At 41.3% G+C, this 18,563-nt stretch overlaps 1 protein-coding gene across 1 annotated transcript in view; it reads left to right on the forward strand.

Annotated features, from left to right (window-relative positions):
* The window catches only part of MROH5 (maestro heat like repeat family member 5), a 101,563-nt gene that overhangs the window by 39,004 nt on the left and 43,996 nt on the right, over positions 1-18,563 (forward strand). The window contains exons 10-17 of the mRNA XM_027845115.1: positions 1,130-1,252; positions 2,809-2,888; positions 3,511-3,646; positions 4,145-4,240; positions 7,517-7,621; positions 10,922-11,057; positions 11,790-11,911; positions 16,529-16,678. Coding sequence (XP_027700916.1) covers positions 1,130-1,252; positions 2,809-2,888; positions 3,511-3,646; positions 4,145-4,240; positions 7,517-7,621; positions 10,922-11,057; positions 11,790-11,911; positions 16,529-16,678 — 948 coding nt within the window. The remainder of the gene's footprint in view (positions 1-1,129; positions 1,253-2,808; positions 2,889-3,510; positions 3,647-4,144; positions 4,241-7,516; positions 7,622-10,921; positions 11,058-11,789; positions 11,912-16,528; positions 16,679-18,563) is intronic.

Genomic DNA, 18,563 nt, shown 5'->3' on the forward strand with positions numbered 1-18,563 from the left:
ATTGGGTGGGTAGAAGGATGCATGGTTGCGGTACAGAGACTAGACAAGTCTGACTAGACAGGAAGATACACTGTTGGGGAACAGTGAGTGTAATTCTATGGTCATAGAAGAAGTAAGGGGACATCATTAATGTACCCAACTGGCTACAAAGTAGGGTGTATTTTGGGAGACAATGAGTAGACAAGTCAAGCTGAAGAGTTATATGATTGTTAGGGAAAACTGGGGGGAACAATCTGACTGGTGACGAAGTTACATGTTAGGGACAGTGAGTGGATCATTCTGGCTGATGGGTGTGGTGAAGGTTGAGAAACAGTAAATTGACCTATCTGACTGTGGGGATCCATAGAAGGGACAATGAGTGGTTGAATAGGAAGGTGCACGTTCAGGGACAGTGAATAAAATAATCTGACTGGAAAAGAGGAAGGATTGGTGGGGACCAGTAAGTGGTACACTTGGACTACAGAAGAGGTTGTGTTTGGGGGGACAATGACAGAATCAGTCTAGCAACAGAACAGGGTTCATGGGAGAGACAGAGTAACTAAATCAGTCTTGACTGAAAAAAGATGGTGGAAGATTTTGGGTGGAACAATCTGGTGGTAAAGATGGTATATATTAGGGGATATTAAGTGGACTAGTCTAGCTGGAGAGGAAGATGGTTTCTGGGAAGGGATAGAGAGATCAAATTTTGGCAAACAGTGGAGAATGCTATAGTCCAAAAGCATTCCTGGGATTTGTGTCAGTAAAAGAAGCTGGGCGTAGAAAGAAGGGAGGAAGGCGGCCTATGTTTGAATCCCTGTATGAACATAATGCAACAATATAATGGAGATGAGTAGAGGACAAGACCCCTCCCAAGGTCTAGTCAGGCTCATCTCCAGAAAACCAAACTAGAATACACATTATAGAGGGCCCAGGCCATCCTCTTGGATTGGTCTGTCTTGAGACATCCTCCTCCTAACTAGAAATGGCCTTGGGCCCAAACAGTCCCTGGGACTCCAAGCCTCCCAGAGACTCCACCCCTTGCCCTCACACACACTAAGTATGGCTCTGAAAGGGCACAAATGGATACCTTTTCATACCCACACACTCTCTGACTTGATTTTCCATGTCTCCTTCCCTATGGGGTTACCAGGATGACACCCTCAAGCAGAGCTTCCTAGAGGCAGTCCTGTTGCTGGTGGGGGCCATCAGCAGGAATGAGGGGGCCCACAGTTATGAGTTCACCCAGGTGCCTGAGCTCATCGACAGCCTACTGGTAAGTGAAAGGGTATGGAGAAAGAGTGAAGATCAACAGTGGGACAGGGAAAACTAGGACACAGGTCCCTGAAGTGGCCCCTGAACCTGTATAAATGTGGGCAGTGTCAAAGGATCATAGTATTTAGAGCTGGAAGAGACCATAGAACACATTGAGTCCAACCCCTTCATTTTACAAATGACAAGTCCATGGCCTAAACAGGATAGCTGAAATGTGAACCTAAGTTCCCTGACTCCAAATCTAGCACCCTTAACACTAACCTATGGTATTTGTGTCTTGCACAGGGGCTAGCTTCCAATAGGATTGAAAACTATGAAAAGCTAGTCTTTCTAAACATGAGCCAATGTTCCTCACATATGATGCCACTCCCACCATTTTGTTTTTCACTTTTCAACTAATGACTCCTTATCCCACCTAGACAACCACAGTTCCCAAACTCAGAATTCACCGAGTCCTACAACTTTCACCTCAAAGGTCCAGATAACACTAGGAAGCATGAATGGAATCACAAAGCATTTCTTGGTAACCCACTTGGTGCTTTGTACTAGAAGTCCCAATATATTAAGGAAAACATCCTAACAATGACAGAGATCTAACAGTAAGTTCCCCATCAGTGGAAGCCTTCATCAGAGGCTAGATGCCCAATCAATCAACCAGTCAGCTAGCACTTCTTAATGACTGCTTGACAAGAATGTTGTAGAGGGGATTCCCTTCCAGGTATAGGTTTGACTAGATGCCCTCTGAGGTTGTTTTTTACTCTCTGATTTTTAATACCTTACTAGATATAGTCAAATAGCCTGGGACCTAACACATATATGTATACACACACATTTTCCCCATCGCTCATCTAAGACTCAGCACCCCTTTTCTAGGACCACTTTCCTTTTCTGAAACAATGTCCTGTCCCTACTGATAATCCAATAGTAGTTAGGCTACTAAGGGGGAATTTTGGAGTCTCTCTGCGAAGTCCATTTGAGAAGGTACCTAAACGAGAATTCTCCCTAGGATGTCTCAGTCTTCTCATCTGTAAAATGGGAGGTTGGACCAGATGGTCTTGAAGGTCTGTTCCAGGATCTATGATCCTATATCCTGATTGCTGACAATCATGAGGCTAGGAACTGTGCCTTAGCTAAACTTTGCACACAGTAGGTACTTCATAAATGTCTGTAGTATATAAACTTGAATTCTCCCCTCTCTCCTATTCTCTACTTAATTGAGCTCTGATTTCTTCAGTTTGGTGGTCCCTGGGCATGTTTGTTTCGCAGGGAATCACTCTGAGGAGGACTGGGAGGAACAGACTTTGAGAATGGAGAACAGCAGTGGGGAATAGACATGACCACCTGACCAAGACAGGGAATGTCCAGAACTCCCTCGGGAGGTTTTTAGGAGGGAGGGTAGTCTCTACTTTGAGGGGGTTGGGAAGAAGGTGTGGGAGAGGAAATCTGTGTTTGAGGCTAGGCGAGGGCTTGATTCACTGCAGGACACACCAGTTTCTCTGTACAGGGACCTAGAGATCTTAATCCGTATGACTAATCCTTTATTTTGGGGACTTGCAGGTGCTGATGAAGAAAGAACCCCAGGACACTCTCTGTACCACAATTCGACAGCAGGTCATGTGTGCCATTTCAGGACTTTGGTAGGCTCATCCTGTCCTCCTCAGAGTGATTCCCAGTGAAACCAACATGGCCAGGGACCACCAAACTGAAAAAGCCAGGGCTCAATTAGGTGGAGGATGGGAGAGAGGGAGAATTCAAATTCATATCCTGCAGACATTGATGAAGTACTTACTGTGTGAGAAGCTTAGCTAAGGCACAGTTCCTGGCCTCATGGAGCAGGAAGGCTAGTAGAATAGCACACTATGTTGGGGTTGGGGGGTGATGCATTTGAGAGGTGCAAATGAGAGGCGACATGTGGCCTCAAGGCCGCAGGTTCCCCACCCCTGGCCAGTAACTAATTTTCCCTCTGTTGGAGAACTTCTATTGATTGATTTGTTTATGTTCCAAGTTTTTAATTGGATTTTCTCCCTCTCGAAATCATGTTTCCCCAACACTTTCTGACTCCTCTTTTGATGGTTATTGGTATGATGGTATGGTAAAGCACATCTTTTGGTGTGCTCAGGGCTGGAGCACAAAGCTCTCAGACTTGGTACTAATTCCATTGTCTTCTTTTTCTTCTCTATTTGGTCCAAATTAGATTTTTTTTTTTTACTGTAACTCAAATCACGCTCACATTCTTTTGTTTTTCTGATAACCTCGCAGCAAACTGAGGCCAGTGTTGGACTTTAAAAAGAAATCCAAGATTCTCTTCACTTGCTTCCAAAGTGTGTTTAAACTGCCCCTGGTGGAGGCTCTGGAGAAGCACACCTGTCTCCTGGCAGACCCTCCTGACATACAGGTGATGCCACCAGCTGTTCTCCGTTATAGAGGGGTGTTCAGCAGAGGTGGATGGCCAATATCTAGCATTAGAAGATTTATCTTCACCTCCCTTCATCAGGGTCCAAGCATTTTTAGAACAAAAACATCCTAAGGAAGAGGGAAAGATTGTGCTTGTGTTCTCAAAAAAAAGCTATAACTGACCTTGTGGCATAAAACACAAGTTATACAATATCAGACCTAAAAGCAATGTTACCAATGATCTCTTCTGACTGCCCTCATTGTACATCCTGAAAATGGCCCCTAAGTGAAGGCCAGGAAGGGTGATATACCAATAGGAGACACTAGACCATAAATATATGGACGACACATGAAGCAACTAAACAAAGGGAAATGCCTTTATTTGGCTCAAGTCAACCCTGACCACTTAGTCCTTGTCCAAATGAGACCCCGATCAAGGCTACCTTTGGTACAACCCAAGACTCCCTCACCTTTCTGACTTTAGTTTCTCCCCTTCTAGAAACTCTACATGGACACCATGAGCACCTTAGATGAGCTTCTCCAGAGCTTAATCACAGAGAATCCCAAGCCAGAAGAACTTCACTTCATGCTAGGGGTAACCCAGGTTTTGGTGGGGGGCAGAGGGAAACAGGTTTATGTGGGATACCATCCACTAAACCCAATAGGGTAGGAGACTGTATCTGATCTTCTAAGTTACCACACATTGTATCATCTGTTTTTGGCACATATTAAATGCTTATTAAACATTTTTTCATTCATTTGTGGGATGATAATGTGACTGAAGATCAGGACACAAAGTTTATTCTAGGTTCCATTACCATTGTGATTTGGTAGGATGTAAAGTCAGAGAAAAATAGATGTTTTAGCTTTTTAAAAGTCAGAGCTGAAAGGAAAAATAGAATGCAGAACATATTTGGTAAAAGCCAAAATGAACTTAAAATATAGAACATAAAAAGATAGCTCTAATAGGAAGCTTAAAACATAGAATATGAGTGCAAAAGGACTTTAGAACACGGAATGTCAGAACTAGAAAGATCCTAAAATACAGGACACTAGTGTGCATGCTGGAAGGACCCCTACATTCCATCTAGTTCAATCACTCATTTTCAGAGAAGGAACCTGAAGCTCACTTAGGTAAAATGGCTAAGCATGACCATGGTCACATGGTAGAACCTGGACGTTAACTCAAGTCCTAAGGTCGGGAAGAAGATTGGGTTTAAGTAGTAAAGGGATTTATTCTGTTTCATACTTGGTGAGTTTAATGTGCCAGTAGCAAATGCAGATATAAATTTCTAGCACACAGTCAAACATGGGTGTAAAATTTAGGATTGAGGTCATGGTTGCAGGCACGTATTTGGTAGTGATATACATAAAGGTGATCATTGAAGTTATCACCTTTAGTAGATAAGAGTTCTAAAGAACAATGGAGATAGAGAAGAGGGCTGAGATACATAGTCTGTGGGAAGTCTATTTTTTAGGGGAAGGAAAAAGGAAGGAGGTGTCAGAGAGATGGAAAAAGAAGCTGGCATGGTATAGTTCCAGTACAAGATGAAAATATCCAGGAGTGGGGGCCAAATGCTACAGAAAAGACCAAAATGGTGGGGACTAAAAAAATTATGTGGGAGGTATAAGTATGAGGAAATTATCATTTTGAGGATGCACTGGAAATTCTGAATTATCACCACCATCATCACAACTATCAATAAACACCCACCAATGATCATTACTATCACTTTCTAATCAACATCACCATTTTCACCTGAATCATCACTGTCACCATCAGTAGCATCATTGTCATTACCATTGTATTCCCATCATCACCATCAATATTTCCATTGCCATTACTGTATTCCCATCACCATCATTAGCATAATCCCATCACCACCAGTATCACGATCACTATCTTATTCCCATCAACTTCATCAGCATCATTGTCACAATCATTACCATCCCCATCCCCATGACTTCATTCACCATTACTATCATTCTCATCATCCTCATCACCATCATCAAAATCACAATTTTATTCATCATAGTTACTATTATCACTTACATGAGACTATATTTATTAACCCATAATTAAATATAGTGTTGGGTTTGTTGCTATAATGAATGATACGATAAAACTGGAAGGGAAGTTGGTATGGCCCAAAAGAACTAAGCTTGAAGGTCTCTAGCTTTATGGCCCATCTCTAGCAATTTTCCCAACACTGTCCTCCTAAGGGCTAGACTCATACCACACCAGAGTGAAGGGTACCCCTTCAGAATCCAACCTAGGGTTCAGTATCTCCAGTGCACCAATGATTCCCAGTGATAAAACATATCAAATGATCTCTCCTCTTCTCCATTTATCTAGATACTACCCATCTTTCAAAGTCTAGCACTGATCGCACTTCTGCCAGGAAGCTTTCCTTGACTCCTCTAATTGGAAGGGATCCTTCCCTTTCCCTAAATATGATAGGGCTCTTTCAATCTAAATCACCTGATCTTTCCCTTGATTACAATCTGTCTTGTGTTGATCTCTAGGGTCTTAAACCCTACTCCAATTCCTAGGACTAAGAACATGGATAAAACAGGATCGGGAATAAGAAAATCTTTTATGTCTATATATTTAGCACTTTCTACCACATTAGCCTCATGTAGGCTGCATTTTTTTCCTCCAGTTATGATTTGTATAAAACCCAAGTGCAGCCCATAGTTTGTGCTGTTACAGCACATATCTATAACTTTTTTTTCTTTCACATAGATCCAAAAGGATGAGAGTGTAATGGTGGGAAGAACCCTGGAGTTAGCTCTAAAAAAAAAAAAATCTGACTCCTAATCTCAGTTCTGCCTCTTACCACGTATGTGACCTTGGGCAAGTCACTCCCTCTCTCTAAACTTCAGTTTTCTCCTCAATAAAATTAGGGGACTAGACTAGATGATCTCTAAGGTCCCTTCAAGGGGCTTTTATCTTAGGAGTTGACACCTATATTTGAACCGATATGTTACTTTTGTAACCATATGTAACCATTTTCTCACTTGAATGTTCCCAGAGGTAAGGCAAGGGGTTATCATCTCTACATTACAGATGAGGATACTGAGGCCCAGAGAAGTAAAGGGATTTTCCTCATATCTCTATGCTCTTTAAAAGTTACAAAGTGCTTCTTATGAGATAGGTGCTATTACCCCTATTTCACAGAGGAGGAGACTGAGGCTCAAATAAGTTAAGTGACTTGCCCAGGGTCTCACAGAAAGTAAATATTAGAGGTAGGAAGTGATCCCAGGCCTTCTGATGCCCAGTCAATGCATTTCAATCATACTATACCACATGATATTCCCTCAACGTCAGAAATCCTTTTGTCAAGGTCCCTAAGGAAGCATCAGTTGCACCTACCTATATATTAGTAAAAGCCAAAATGAACTTAAAGTATAGAACATAAAAAGATAGCTCTAATAGGAACCTTAAAGCATAGGATAAAAGTACATATATAATACATACATATATATAGCAACTACCTATCATTTGCCCCATTCTGTGCCCCAAAAAACATAAGGAATAGAAGAAAATAAGAAAATTCCCTCTCCTCTCATATAGTTTTACATTTTTCTACTGGAGACAAGAGAATCATAAAACAAGTGGAAATACAAAGCAGGCTATATGGCATAGAGACATTCCTGTTGCTTAGAGAAGCCAAGGAGAGCTTCCTAGAGAAGACGATGTTTGATCTGGGGTCTAATGGAGGATATAATTTGAATAAGGAGGGAGAAAGAGAGGGAGACATCTCCCAGTGGGAGGGATGGGAGTAGGACAGTAGATGCTAGTGTACCTTCACAGATGTTCCGTTGGTCCCAATGGCTCTGTCCTAACTGCCCCTTTGTTCTCCCCCAGCACATGTACAGCTGGCTGGCCTCGGAGAAGGCTCATGAGCGTCAGCGGGCTGTTAGATGCTTCATGGTTCTCCTCAAGTTTCTGGCCCAGAAAGCCTTCCTGGATGTGAGTATCACCATCACCTGACCCCTCCCCCATCCCTTCTTTACTGCATCCTTCCCTATTGCTGATGGAAATGTATAAGTGAACTCTTCCACATTATAGACTGTAGGTATAAAAGGAGTTCCAGAAAATAAGGCAGTCCTAATCTCTATCTCCCGTCAGGACTACATTTGAAGGAGAGGATAGATCAGCCCATAATTATGCCTAAGGAGGGAGATTTCATACCTACACTGACTGCATAAGCATCATAACTTTCATTAGCACTATTATACGATACCATGCTGGGGGGAGAAATGGGGGGAGCTACTGTTGCAGAACTAGGCTTCCAATCCCAGGTCCTCTAACTCCAAATTAATCATTCTTTCCACTATGCCATACTCTCGACCCACTTCTCTCTCTCTCTCTCTCTCTCTCCCTATAGATATATATATATATATATATATATATATATATATACACAAATATATTTACAAACATATATACATATATATAATGGAAAACTTTTATTGTATGTGGAGCAGGTTAGCTGAAAAGTTTGGATGATTCCAATTTTGTTGGCAATATCCAAAGCCTCATAGTTTGGGGCATGTCAGAGCTAGGTCTCCTCTTCATCAGGCCAGATCACTGTGCTGACCTTGGTCAAACTGATTTTGTACCACTTCTCTTTAGTCAGCTTGATCTGATGTTTTTTGGCTTTAACATTTGCAAAGAATACCGGGGTAGGGGTATTTGAACTTCTTCACAAGAGACTCAATGGTCAAGGGAAACAATGATGGCATGGTAACCAAGCTTGTTCGTTCTAGGGGATACTTTTCTGAGGGTACTTGGACTGTTTTTAAACCTAAAATGTCTTGGATTGCCAGAATGTGAAAGACATTTGGATTTTCATCTTTTGGGAGCAGAGTTATGAACATCCTTCATCACTGCCTTCTTGACCTTCAAGAACTTTGACTTGGTTTCTGTCTTGGGAGGGACAACCACTTCCTTCTCTGACTTTGGATACCATATTGGAGGAAAGAGTGCATAACACTACCTCTTGAAACACTGAAAATAAATATCAATGTTATAAGTATACTTTGGCTAAGCCCAAAGATAGATTTGAACATAGAGATTACTCCAATGGCTCTCTAATCTTATCATCTTATCAAAATTCTACAGATTTTTGATCCATCTATGCCTGCCCAACTTGGATGATTCTTGAACAAGTCCTAATAAATTCACCAAAAATCCTGGAATCCTCCCTTACTTTTCCATCAGAAGAATATCAGTGGAACATTCAGATTGTTCATGTTAGCTCTTGATCTTAGCACATGGACTTTTTTATACTGAACATTTTTAAATGACATCTTTTACTCTGTTCTCCTTAATCCCTTCTTTGTATTATTTTATGGACCACTTCCACTAGTCATGGTCCTCTCTGTTGGTCTCTTAGTGATAATCACATTTAATTGTTTGGAGATTGTTGTATTCCATGACTCATAACTATAAGATAATACCAGGAGAACACTGGTATTAAAGAGATAAGTCTTTGTTTCAAGGAGAAATTTGGAGTCATTAAAAGAATATGGCAATTTCCCCATAGGTATTTCAGCCCAGTCTCAGCTTCCTGTTTAATTCTCCAGTTAACTGTCCAAGTACATTACACTCATACATGTATACATATATACATATATGGAGATATATCTATGTTTCTATGTAAATGTATGTGGCGTGTATACATATTCACATACATGTGTGTATTTATGCATGCATGTGTGTGCATATAAACACATATATTCACAAGCTTTATAACTTGCCCATCTCATTTTATAACATGTGTTGGACAATAAGCATTCTTCACTTGGTTTTTCTTGTGGGAATAATTAGGCCAAATTCTTGAGTAGTTATGAGCCTCATTCAGGAGGCTCTGTAATAGATCAGGAATTAATGCAACCAGCACAGTATCATCAAGCAGGAGCCATCAGAAAAATGTTGCCATCTATCTACAGGGCATCCCTCTTCCTTTTGCACTTTACACCACAGCCATCACCTTAACTCTCCCTGTTTTATGCCCCAATTGATATCTTCCCACCTATTCGTATGTTCCTTCATTCCACAAAATTACTCTGTATTCACTACATACATTCACACATGTATATATACACAAATAGACATGTAGCTATATATTATGCATGTAAACATATAACTATTTACATGCTATAAAATGTAAGTTCTCACTCTGACCCCCACAGTAGAATGTAAATTCCTTGTGGAAAGAGATTATCTATTTTTACCTTTCTATCCCCCCAGCATCTACCGTAGATGTACGTGCTTAATAATTGCTCATTGAATTAAAATGATTTGAATATTCATAATCAGAATCATCAAACAAGTCATTTCTGGGTTTGCTTCTCTCAACAATCTTTGTCTGACTCTAATATCTACTTGAGAGACCCCTTGTTAGAGTAGAGCTTTGAAAAAATAAAAGCTGCATTTTGCTCTTTCTACATAAACAAATGCCTTCCTTTCTTTCCATTTTTGGTAATCATCAAACATAGGAGAAACTCGTAATGACCTTTCAGTCAATTGTGTGACATTAAAAACATAGGTGTCTGTAGAAACTCATCCTGTGAGGATTCTGGAATATTCCTCTCTCCAAGCAGCCACCATCCCCCACTGGTGAGCTCTTCTGAGGACCCCCATTTTAAGGAGGGGCATGGGCCAAGCACCCTTCATTCCTTTCCTGGCTCTGCTTACTTTCTGGACTTCTCTGACGTGCCTCAGCTGCCTCATCAGCCAAAAACATCCTGTAGCCCCTTTCTCCCTTTGATGAATTCCTCCCAAGACCTCCATTTTGAGGGAGGCTCAGACCAGCTCCTCTTCTTTCCTCACCAAGGTCTGCTTCTACCTCCATGCCCTTGCTCAGGTACTTCCTCCCTCCATTCCCCCAATTCACACTTTTCAAATCCCTTTCATGTGTTATCTCCCCTCATTAGAACATAAGCTCCTTGGGGACAGACACTGTCTTTTTTATTGTACTTGGATCCCCAGCCTTTGGCACAATGCCTGGCACATAGGAAGCACTTAACAAATGTTTGCAGATTTGTCTTGTGAGGGTGCTTAGGTGCATTTTAGGGGTGGAAAACTAGGACAAATAAATACCTCTATGCCATAGGTCAATTGTGGAAAGAGCAATCATTTAAGAATCAGAAAGCCTGGATTCAAATTCGAACCTCAGTTTCCTCATCTATAAAATGAAAAGGATGAGTTAGATGAGCTCTAAGGTCCCCAGCTATGTTTCTCTTCTTTATTTTCTCTTGCCAGACAACAGAAGAATTTGGAAGAATTGGGCACCCTGTGGGCATGCTGGGCATGTTATGTCAGGATCCAGACAAAGACATACAGCAACTGGTGCTTGAAGCAATTAACTATCTCTACCAAATCCTCCTATATCAGAAAGGTGATCCCTGGCAGGACCCCTCATTTACTGACTCACCTTTCTGTCTCCATACCTCCTCCTACAAAGTTACCATCAATCCCAAACTCACCTCCCAACACTGAGCATGCCCTGACGAATGATCTTATTCCAACCATGATAGTAATCTCTGTGACAACACGCTATGTGACCATGATCCCACCCTAGAACACCTCCCTACCCTAACCTCACCCAAACTCTAAGTACATTTCTATCACTTATCCACCTCCAGTATTCCTGACCTCATCCTCCATACCAGCCACATCTCTCAGGCTTGACAATACTAACTCCTGGCCATGCCATCTCAGCCCTGACCTCACCCCCAACTTTGACCATACCATGGCCCTTACCAAATAACCAACCTTGAACTCACTAGAAACCTGACCACAATCCAGCTCTAACATTAATTCATTCATGATCATGTCCACTGACCTTGACCAAACCCCCAAGCTTGACCACATCCCACCTTTTCACATATCCCCATCCTGACCTAACCTGATCCAAACCTGATTCCAACTCTGACCTCATATCGAGCCCTATACACACCCTTCTCCCACCATACCCTAATATCAACTACATCCCCAAACTTGGCCCCTCATTGACTATGCCCCAACCTTGACACTTACTCTATTTCCAACTCTGAAATAGAAATAGCGCCAACTAGAGTTGTTTTTTTTTAAGAAACAGCAGCCATTGACAATCATCTCTCTTCACCAGGCTTGAATGCATCTGACCTTTTCAGAAACGTGGGGCAGAGTGAAGAAACCCAGTATCTATCAAAGCAGGAACCAATACCCATGCCAGATGTTCCTCTCAACCCCAGCTCCCACATTATTAAGGTCAAAGCTCTCAAGGGACTAGCGGGGCAAAATGGGAGGGGTTTGCTTGGATCTTCTGGGAGATTCATGTCTCTTGTAGGCCAGCTAGAAGCTTTACCTCCCAGCCTTTACTGAAAAGACAATGGTGAAGAGTAACACGGAAAGAATATTGGATTTAAAATCAAAAGTGGTTGTTACTGTTGTTGTTCAGTCATTTCAGTCGGGTCCAACTCTTTGTGACCCCATTTGGTGTTTTCTTGGCAAAGATACTGGAATGGTTTGCTATTTCCTTCTCCAGCCCATTTTACAGATGAGGAAACTGAGGCAATTAGGGTTAAATGACCTGCCATGGGTCACATGGTTAGAAAGTGTCTGAGGCCAGATTTAAACTCAGGAAAATGAGTCTTCCTGACAGGATTTGGGTTCAAATGTCACTTCACTCTCAGCACCTACTACCTATGTGACCTTGGAGAAATCATTTAACTTCCCTGGGTTTCAGTTTCCTCATCTGTAAAATGCTATCAGTTCCTTGATGGGCACATATATACTGTGCTATATTTAAAAAAAAAGTCATTTTCTAAAGTTAACCTACAAGTCATGGTCTTTAGTGATGGGGTTACTAGCCTGGTAAAAGAATGGAATTCTATAGACACAGTATTGTATGTGAATTTCAGCAAAGCATTTGACAACCACATTATCCTTGAGAACAAAAATGGATAAAGATGTAGGTTGGCTGGTTGACAGCTAGGTAAGCTTTGAAACTGTTTATGCCTGAACCTAAAAAGTAGTCATTAATGGAGAGATAACAAGTTTGGCAGGAGGTTTGAGTGGAGAGCTTGAGATCTGTTCTGTTTAACTTTTTCTCAGTGATTTGGATTAAGGGATAAGGTACAAGAGCAGCTAGGTGGCATAGTGGATAGAGTGCCAGGCCTGGAGTCAGGAAGATTCATCTACCTGAGCTCAACTATGGCCTCAGACACTTAACTAGCTGTGTGACCCTGGGTGAGTCACTTAACTTTGTTTGCCTCAGTTTCCTCATCTGTAAAATGAGCTGGAGAAGGAAATGGCAAACCACTCTGGTATCTTCACCAAGAAAACCCCAAATGGGGTCACAAAGAGTCAGACATGACTGAAAGTGACTAAACAAAAAAAATCGTAACAGGTGCATGCTTATCCAATTTGCAGACAGCACAAAATTAGGAAGGAAAGAATAGTTCAGGGGATCATAGTGTCATAGATTTAGAACAGGAAGGGAGAGGACTTCAAAACTATCATCAAGTCCAATGATCTCATTTTACAGCTTAAGAAACTGAAACCTAGAAAGGGGCAACAAAGTGCCCCAGGTCACACAAGTCAAAAGTAATAGAGCTGGGGTTTAAATCCAGGCCCTCTAACTCCAACACCAGCATGTTTTTTACAATAGCACATTGGATGCCAGAGTCAGAATCCAAAAACATCTCACCAACTTGAGCACTGAACCAAATCCAATTAAGTACATTTTTTCAGACAATTGGAATTAAGTGACTTGCCCAGGGTCACACAGCTAATAGTGTCAAGTGTTTGATCTGAGGCCGGATTTGAACTTAGGTCCTCCTGACTTCAGGGCTGGTGCTCTATCCACTGTGCCACCTAGCTGCCCCTCAATTATGTACATTTTTATTAAGGATCATTGTAAAGACCTACACTTGGGTTAAGAAAAACCAAATGGGTCCAGTGGTCTGATAGATCTCGGGTACAGATCTATTAGCAGTTAGAGAAAAAGCTTAGTTAGATTGGCCTCCGCTTCAGCAAGGTCTCTCTCCTGCTTAGAGTTGTTGTTAATAGTAGTATTATCATTATTATTATTTTCTATCTTATAGTGGAAAGAGCACTGAATTTTTGGAATCAAGAGAACTGACTTCAAATCTCAACTCTGCTATCTACCTATGTGACCCTGGGCAAGTGGTCCTACCCCTCTGGGCCTCCAAATATGTCCAAATGAAGATGCAATGATACCTGAGGTCCCTTACAGTTCTAAATTCTATGACCCTATGAACAGTTCTAGGAACTAGGGGAAAGGGGAAAGGAACAAGCATTTATTAAGGACTTACTATGTGCAAGAAATGGTAAACCACTCCAGTACCTTTGACCCCAAATGGGGTAAGAGTCTAACAGGACTGAAAAACAACTCAACAAAAATGTGCCAGGCACATCTATCTCATTTGATCCTCACAACAACCCTAAGAGGAAGGTGATATTATTATCCCCATTTTACTTGGGGAAACTAAAAAGAAAGAAATTAAGTGACTCACCCAGGGTTACCCATTGAGTAAGTGTCTGAAGCCAGATTTGAACTCAAATCTTCCTGACCCCAGGCCCAGCACTCCATCCATAATGTAACCTAACTTTGGAACATACAATTATTGTGTCTAATCACTGAGGGTCCAGCTATCAGATCTCTTGCCATCTGACCATCCAGACAAGCCCTTAATATTAATTGGTCATAAGACATAGTTCAGGAAAACAATCCCTGCACTGAGTTAAGAGAACTGGTTTCTTACTCCAGCTCTGACACCAAATTGCTATGAGACCTTCAATTCTATTCACCAAGAGTTTCTTAGGAGCACCTACTAGGTTGCTCTGGATGGTCACTGGAGATGCAAAGGCAAAGATTAAACAGTCCCTGGCCCTCTGAGAACTTACATTCTACCGGGGGGAAATAAAATCTACCCAGATAAGTAAAGACAAAAATCTATTCAAAGAAAATCCACAGTAATTTGTTGGGGAGAAATAACCAACAAATGGGAGCATCAAGAAGGCTTCTTGGAAGAGGTGATCCTTGAGCTGAGCCCTGAAGGATGATGGGGATTCCATGGCATGCTGGTGAAGAAAGGGAGCAATCCAAGTGCAGGGAACAGCCTGTACAAATGAACAAAAACAGGAAATGGAATACTATGTACAGAAAGCAACAAGCAAGCCAATTTGGCTGGAAGACACATTTTGTGAAAGGGAATAATGTGAGATCAGCCTGAAAACATAAGTTGGAGCCAGATTATAAAGTTCTTTTGTGTCCATAAAGAAGAACTTGTATTTTCTCTCAGAAGCAATAGGGAGCCCCTGAAACCTATTAAAGAGGGGAGTAACATGGTCAGATGTGCATTGTAGAAATATCAATTTGGCAGTTGCATGGAGAATGGATTTGAAAGGAGAGGCTAGACTTTAGTTATCAGATACAAGGAGACCAAGTAAGATTCCCTTCAAAGATTCCATTTTAACAGTCCAGCTAAGAAATGATGAGAAGGACTAAACTGTGTAAGTGGAAAGAAGGGGACACATAGAAGAGATGCTATGAAAGTAGAATAAACAAGACTTTGACAACTGGTTGAATATGGAGGGAGAGTAGAGGCTCATGGATGACTCCAAGATTTCCTATCTAGATGATTGGAAGGATGATGGCACCATTGAAAGAAATAGGGATGTTAAAGAGAAAGTTGAGTTTGAAGGGAAAGATAATGAAGTTTGAGATTTCAATGAGACCTCCCCAGTGGAAATGTCAAGCAGGCATTTGGTGATGGCGGACCTGAGCTCAAGAGTGAAATAAGGGCTGAATGTGTTGATTTGGGTGTTACCCTGCATAGAAATGATATTTGAATCATGGGTACTGATAAGATCACCTATAGAAGGTGTGTAAAAAGAGAAGAAAGTACTAGAAGATAATGTCAGTTCAGCAAAAAGATTGAGAAAGGGGAGTCAGAAAGACAGGAAAATCAAAAGAGGGCAGGGTCATGAAAACCCAGGAATGGAAGAGTATCTCAGGGTGGTCGTTGGTGTCAAATACTATACAAAGACCAAGAAGGATTAGGACTTAAAAGAGGTCATTGGATTTAGTCATTAAGAAGTCACTGGTGAACTTTCAGAGAGCATTTCTGATCAAGTAGTGGGATCAGAAGATGGATGTACAAGGGATTGAGAAGTGAGTAGGAGGCGAAGAATTAGAAATATCAAATACAAATGCAGACAAAGGCAACTACTTGGCACTGTGAATATGGTGCTGTACTAGTTTGAGTCAAGCCTCAGATAGTGACCCTGGGCAAATCACTTAACCTTTCTAAGCCTCAGTTTCTTCATCTGTAAAATGGGGAAAATAATAATAATATCTACCTCCCAGAGTTGTTATGAGGATAAACTGAGTTAATATTTATAAATCATTTTGCAAACCTTATTGCACAATGTAAATGTATTATCCCTTTTATTATTAAATAGCATCTTCTAGAATTTTTTACCTTTGGTTAGTCATTCATTTTTCTAGGCCTCAGTTTTCTTTATCTATTAGATAAGAATAATCTTATCCTGCCTTCCTTGTGAGTCAAATGAGACAATGCCATGGAACCATATGGCTATGAAAATTCTTCCAGATTTTAAAATGCCCTGCAAATATAAAACATGATCATTTTCCAATCAATCCAGGAAACCATCCTGAAAAAGGTGAGATTTCAGGGGCCATTTACAGGAGCTAGGTAAATAAGGGAGTTAGTGAAAAGAGGCAGAGTTAAACTCAAAGGGAAAGAGGTTAGACTTTAGAGGGATTGGGCATTGGCATCCATAGGGCCAGGAGAGTTATTGACCCCAGTGTGACTTGTTTCTCTTTGTCTGATGTAGGAGTTTTCGAAGCATTTCTCTTTGCCTCAGATGAAAGATCTCACTCGGACAGTGATGGATGGTCTAAGTAGTAACCTGGATTTCCGAATGGAAACAGCAGGAGATATGCTCATTGTCATCCTAGAAGATTTTGGGCCTTGGGTAGAAAAGGTATGAATGTTTGAAGAAGCAGGGATTGAGTGAGAGGGAGCAAGGCTAAGGCAGAGAGCCTAGAGTTTCCTCCTCCGGGAAAGGGGGCACAGTCTACGTCCTAAATAGTAAAGTACTCAAACAAACAGGGGGTGGGTTGGATTGGAGGAGGTGGTACCATAAAGAGACCTGGATTTGGATTTAGAGTCAAGGACCTGGGTTCAAATCCAACCTCTGCTACTTGTTACTTGTGTGACCTTGGGTGAGTCACTTTCCACCCCGTGCTTGTGTCTCTAAGGTCCCATCTAATTCTAAATGCTATCATCCTTTTGATGGATCTCCAGGGGCAGACAGGAATACACCAAAATAAGTCCCAGGACACAAGATTGGCTTTTCCAGGAGGCTCAAGTCAATTGCTGTTGCCCCAGTAGAAAGTATAATTTACCAACCAATTAAGCATTGACTTTGGACCTGGTATCAATCAATAAGTAAAAATTTTATGAGTGCCTACTATGTGCTAGGCATTGGGGAATCAAAATTAAATAGTCTCTGCCCTCAAGGAGCTTACACATGCTCAGTCCCACACTCAGCTATGGTGAAAGGGAGACAGGAGGTGGAAAAGTATGTCCTGCCTGGCAGAGTTTGGGAGTTCCAGTCCAACTGGGAAAAAAACACTCAAATATCAAAAAACTATGAAAGAACAGCCAGTCAACTAGTATTTATTAGATGCCACTTTGTTCCAGGCACAGAGCTAAATGTTGAAACAATGTAGGACAACCAAGGCTCAAAAGTTGGACTGTAAGCTACAGGGTCTCTCAGGGAACAGAGAAATCAATATGGACTGCAGTAACCAGAGAAAATGTGGGAAAACTAGACCCCTGGCAGGAAGGACATGAGCCCACATCATAATAATAGCTAGCATTTATATAGTACTTTCAGATTTACAAAGCTCTTTATGTATGTCCACTCATTTAATCTTACAACAACCTTGCGAAGTAGGTGCTATTGTTATCCTTTATTTTACAGATGAGGAAACTGAGGCATAAAGCGGTTAAGTGATTTGCCTAGGATCATACAGCTTGTAAGTGTCTGAAGCTAGATTTGAACTCAGGTCTTCCTAACTCTAGGTCCTGAGGGCTATTCACTATGCCGCCTAGCTGCCTAGATTCAATCCTTCTCCCCCTCCCCCTTCCACCAGCTGTGCCCAGGTTTTCTTCATTTTCTTTAAATTAAAATTGCTTTATGATAAAATACCTACCCTCTGAAATTCAATGTAATACTCTATGTTCATTACTTCAGTTGAGCATAATTACTTCTCTGATTATAGATGCGAGCAAACCAGACCCCTGGCAGGAAGGACACCAGCCAGATGATAATAATAATAATAGCTAGCTTTTATATAGCACTTTAAGGTTTGCAAATACCTGTGTTCTGAAATTCAATTTAAAACTCTCTTTATTAGCTCTGTGGAGCCTAAGGAGCAATAGATTTGTATCCAAAGGGAGCTCAGCTTCACTCCAAGCTTAGTTATAATTACCTTTGCAACCTTGAATAAGTGATTTTCATTCTCTGGTCCTCAGTTTCCAATTTCCCTTCTAACTCTTAATCTATGAGTCAGGATCCCTTTAGATCCTCTAAAAAAAATCCCTTATAAATTCAGTTCAACTTAAGTGAAAAAACATTTACCAAGATCCGACTAAGGTTGAGGTCACTATATGCTAAGGGGAAGCAACATACAGACGACAGTAAAGGAATCATGTAGAGGAAATCTCCAACCTGGAAGGGACTTTCAAAAGGGGGTTAAATCCCCTATTTAGCCTAGAACATCTGTGACATGTGGTCATCCACTCTTTGCTGAGAACCCCATGGCCATTCTAGAACTAGGCCCCTTCCCTTTTGGACGACG

The sequence above is a fragment of the Vombatus ursinus genome, unplaced genomic scaffold (genome assembly GCF_900497805.2).
Source record: "Vombatus ursinus unplaced genomic scaffold, bare-nosed wombat genome assembly UNPS02005236.1, whole genome shotgun sequence".
NCBI classification, from domain to species: Eukaryota; Metazoa; Chordata; class Mammalia; order Diprotodontia; family Vombatidae; genus Vombatus; species Vombatus ursinus.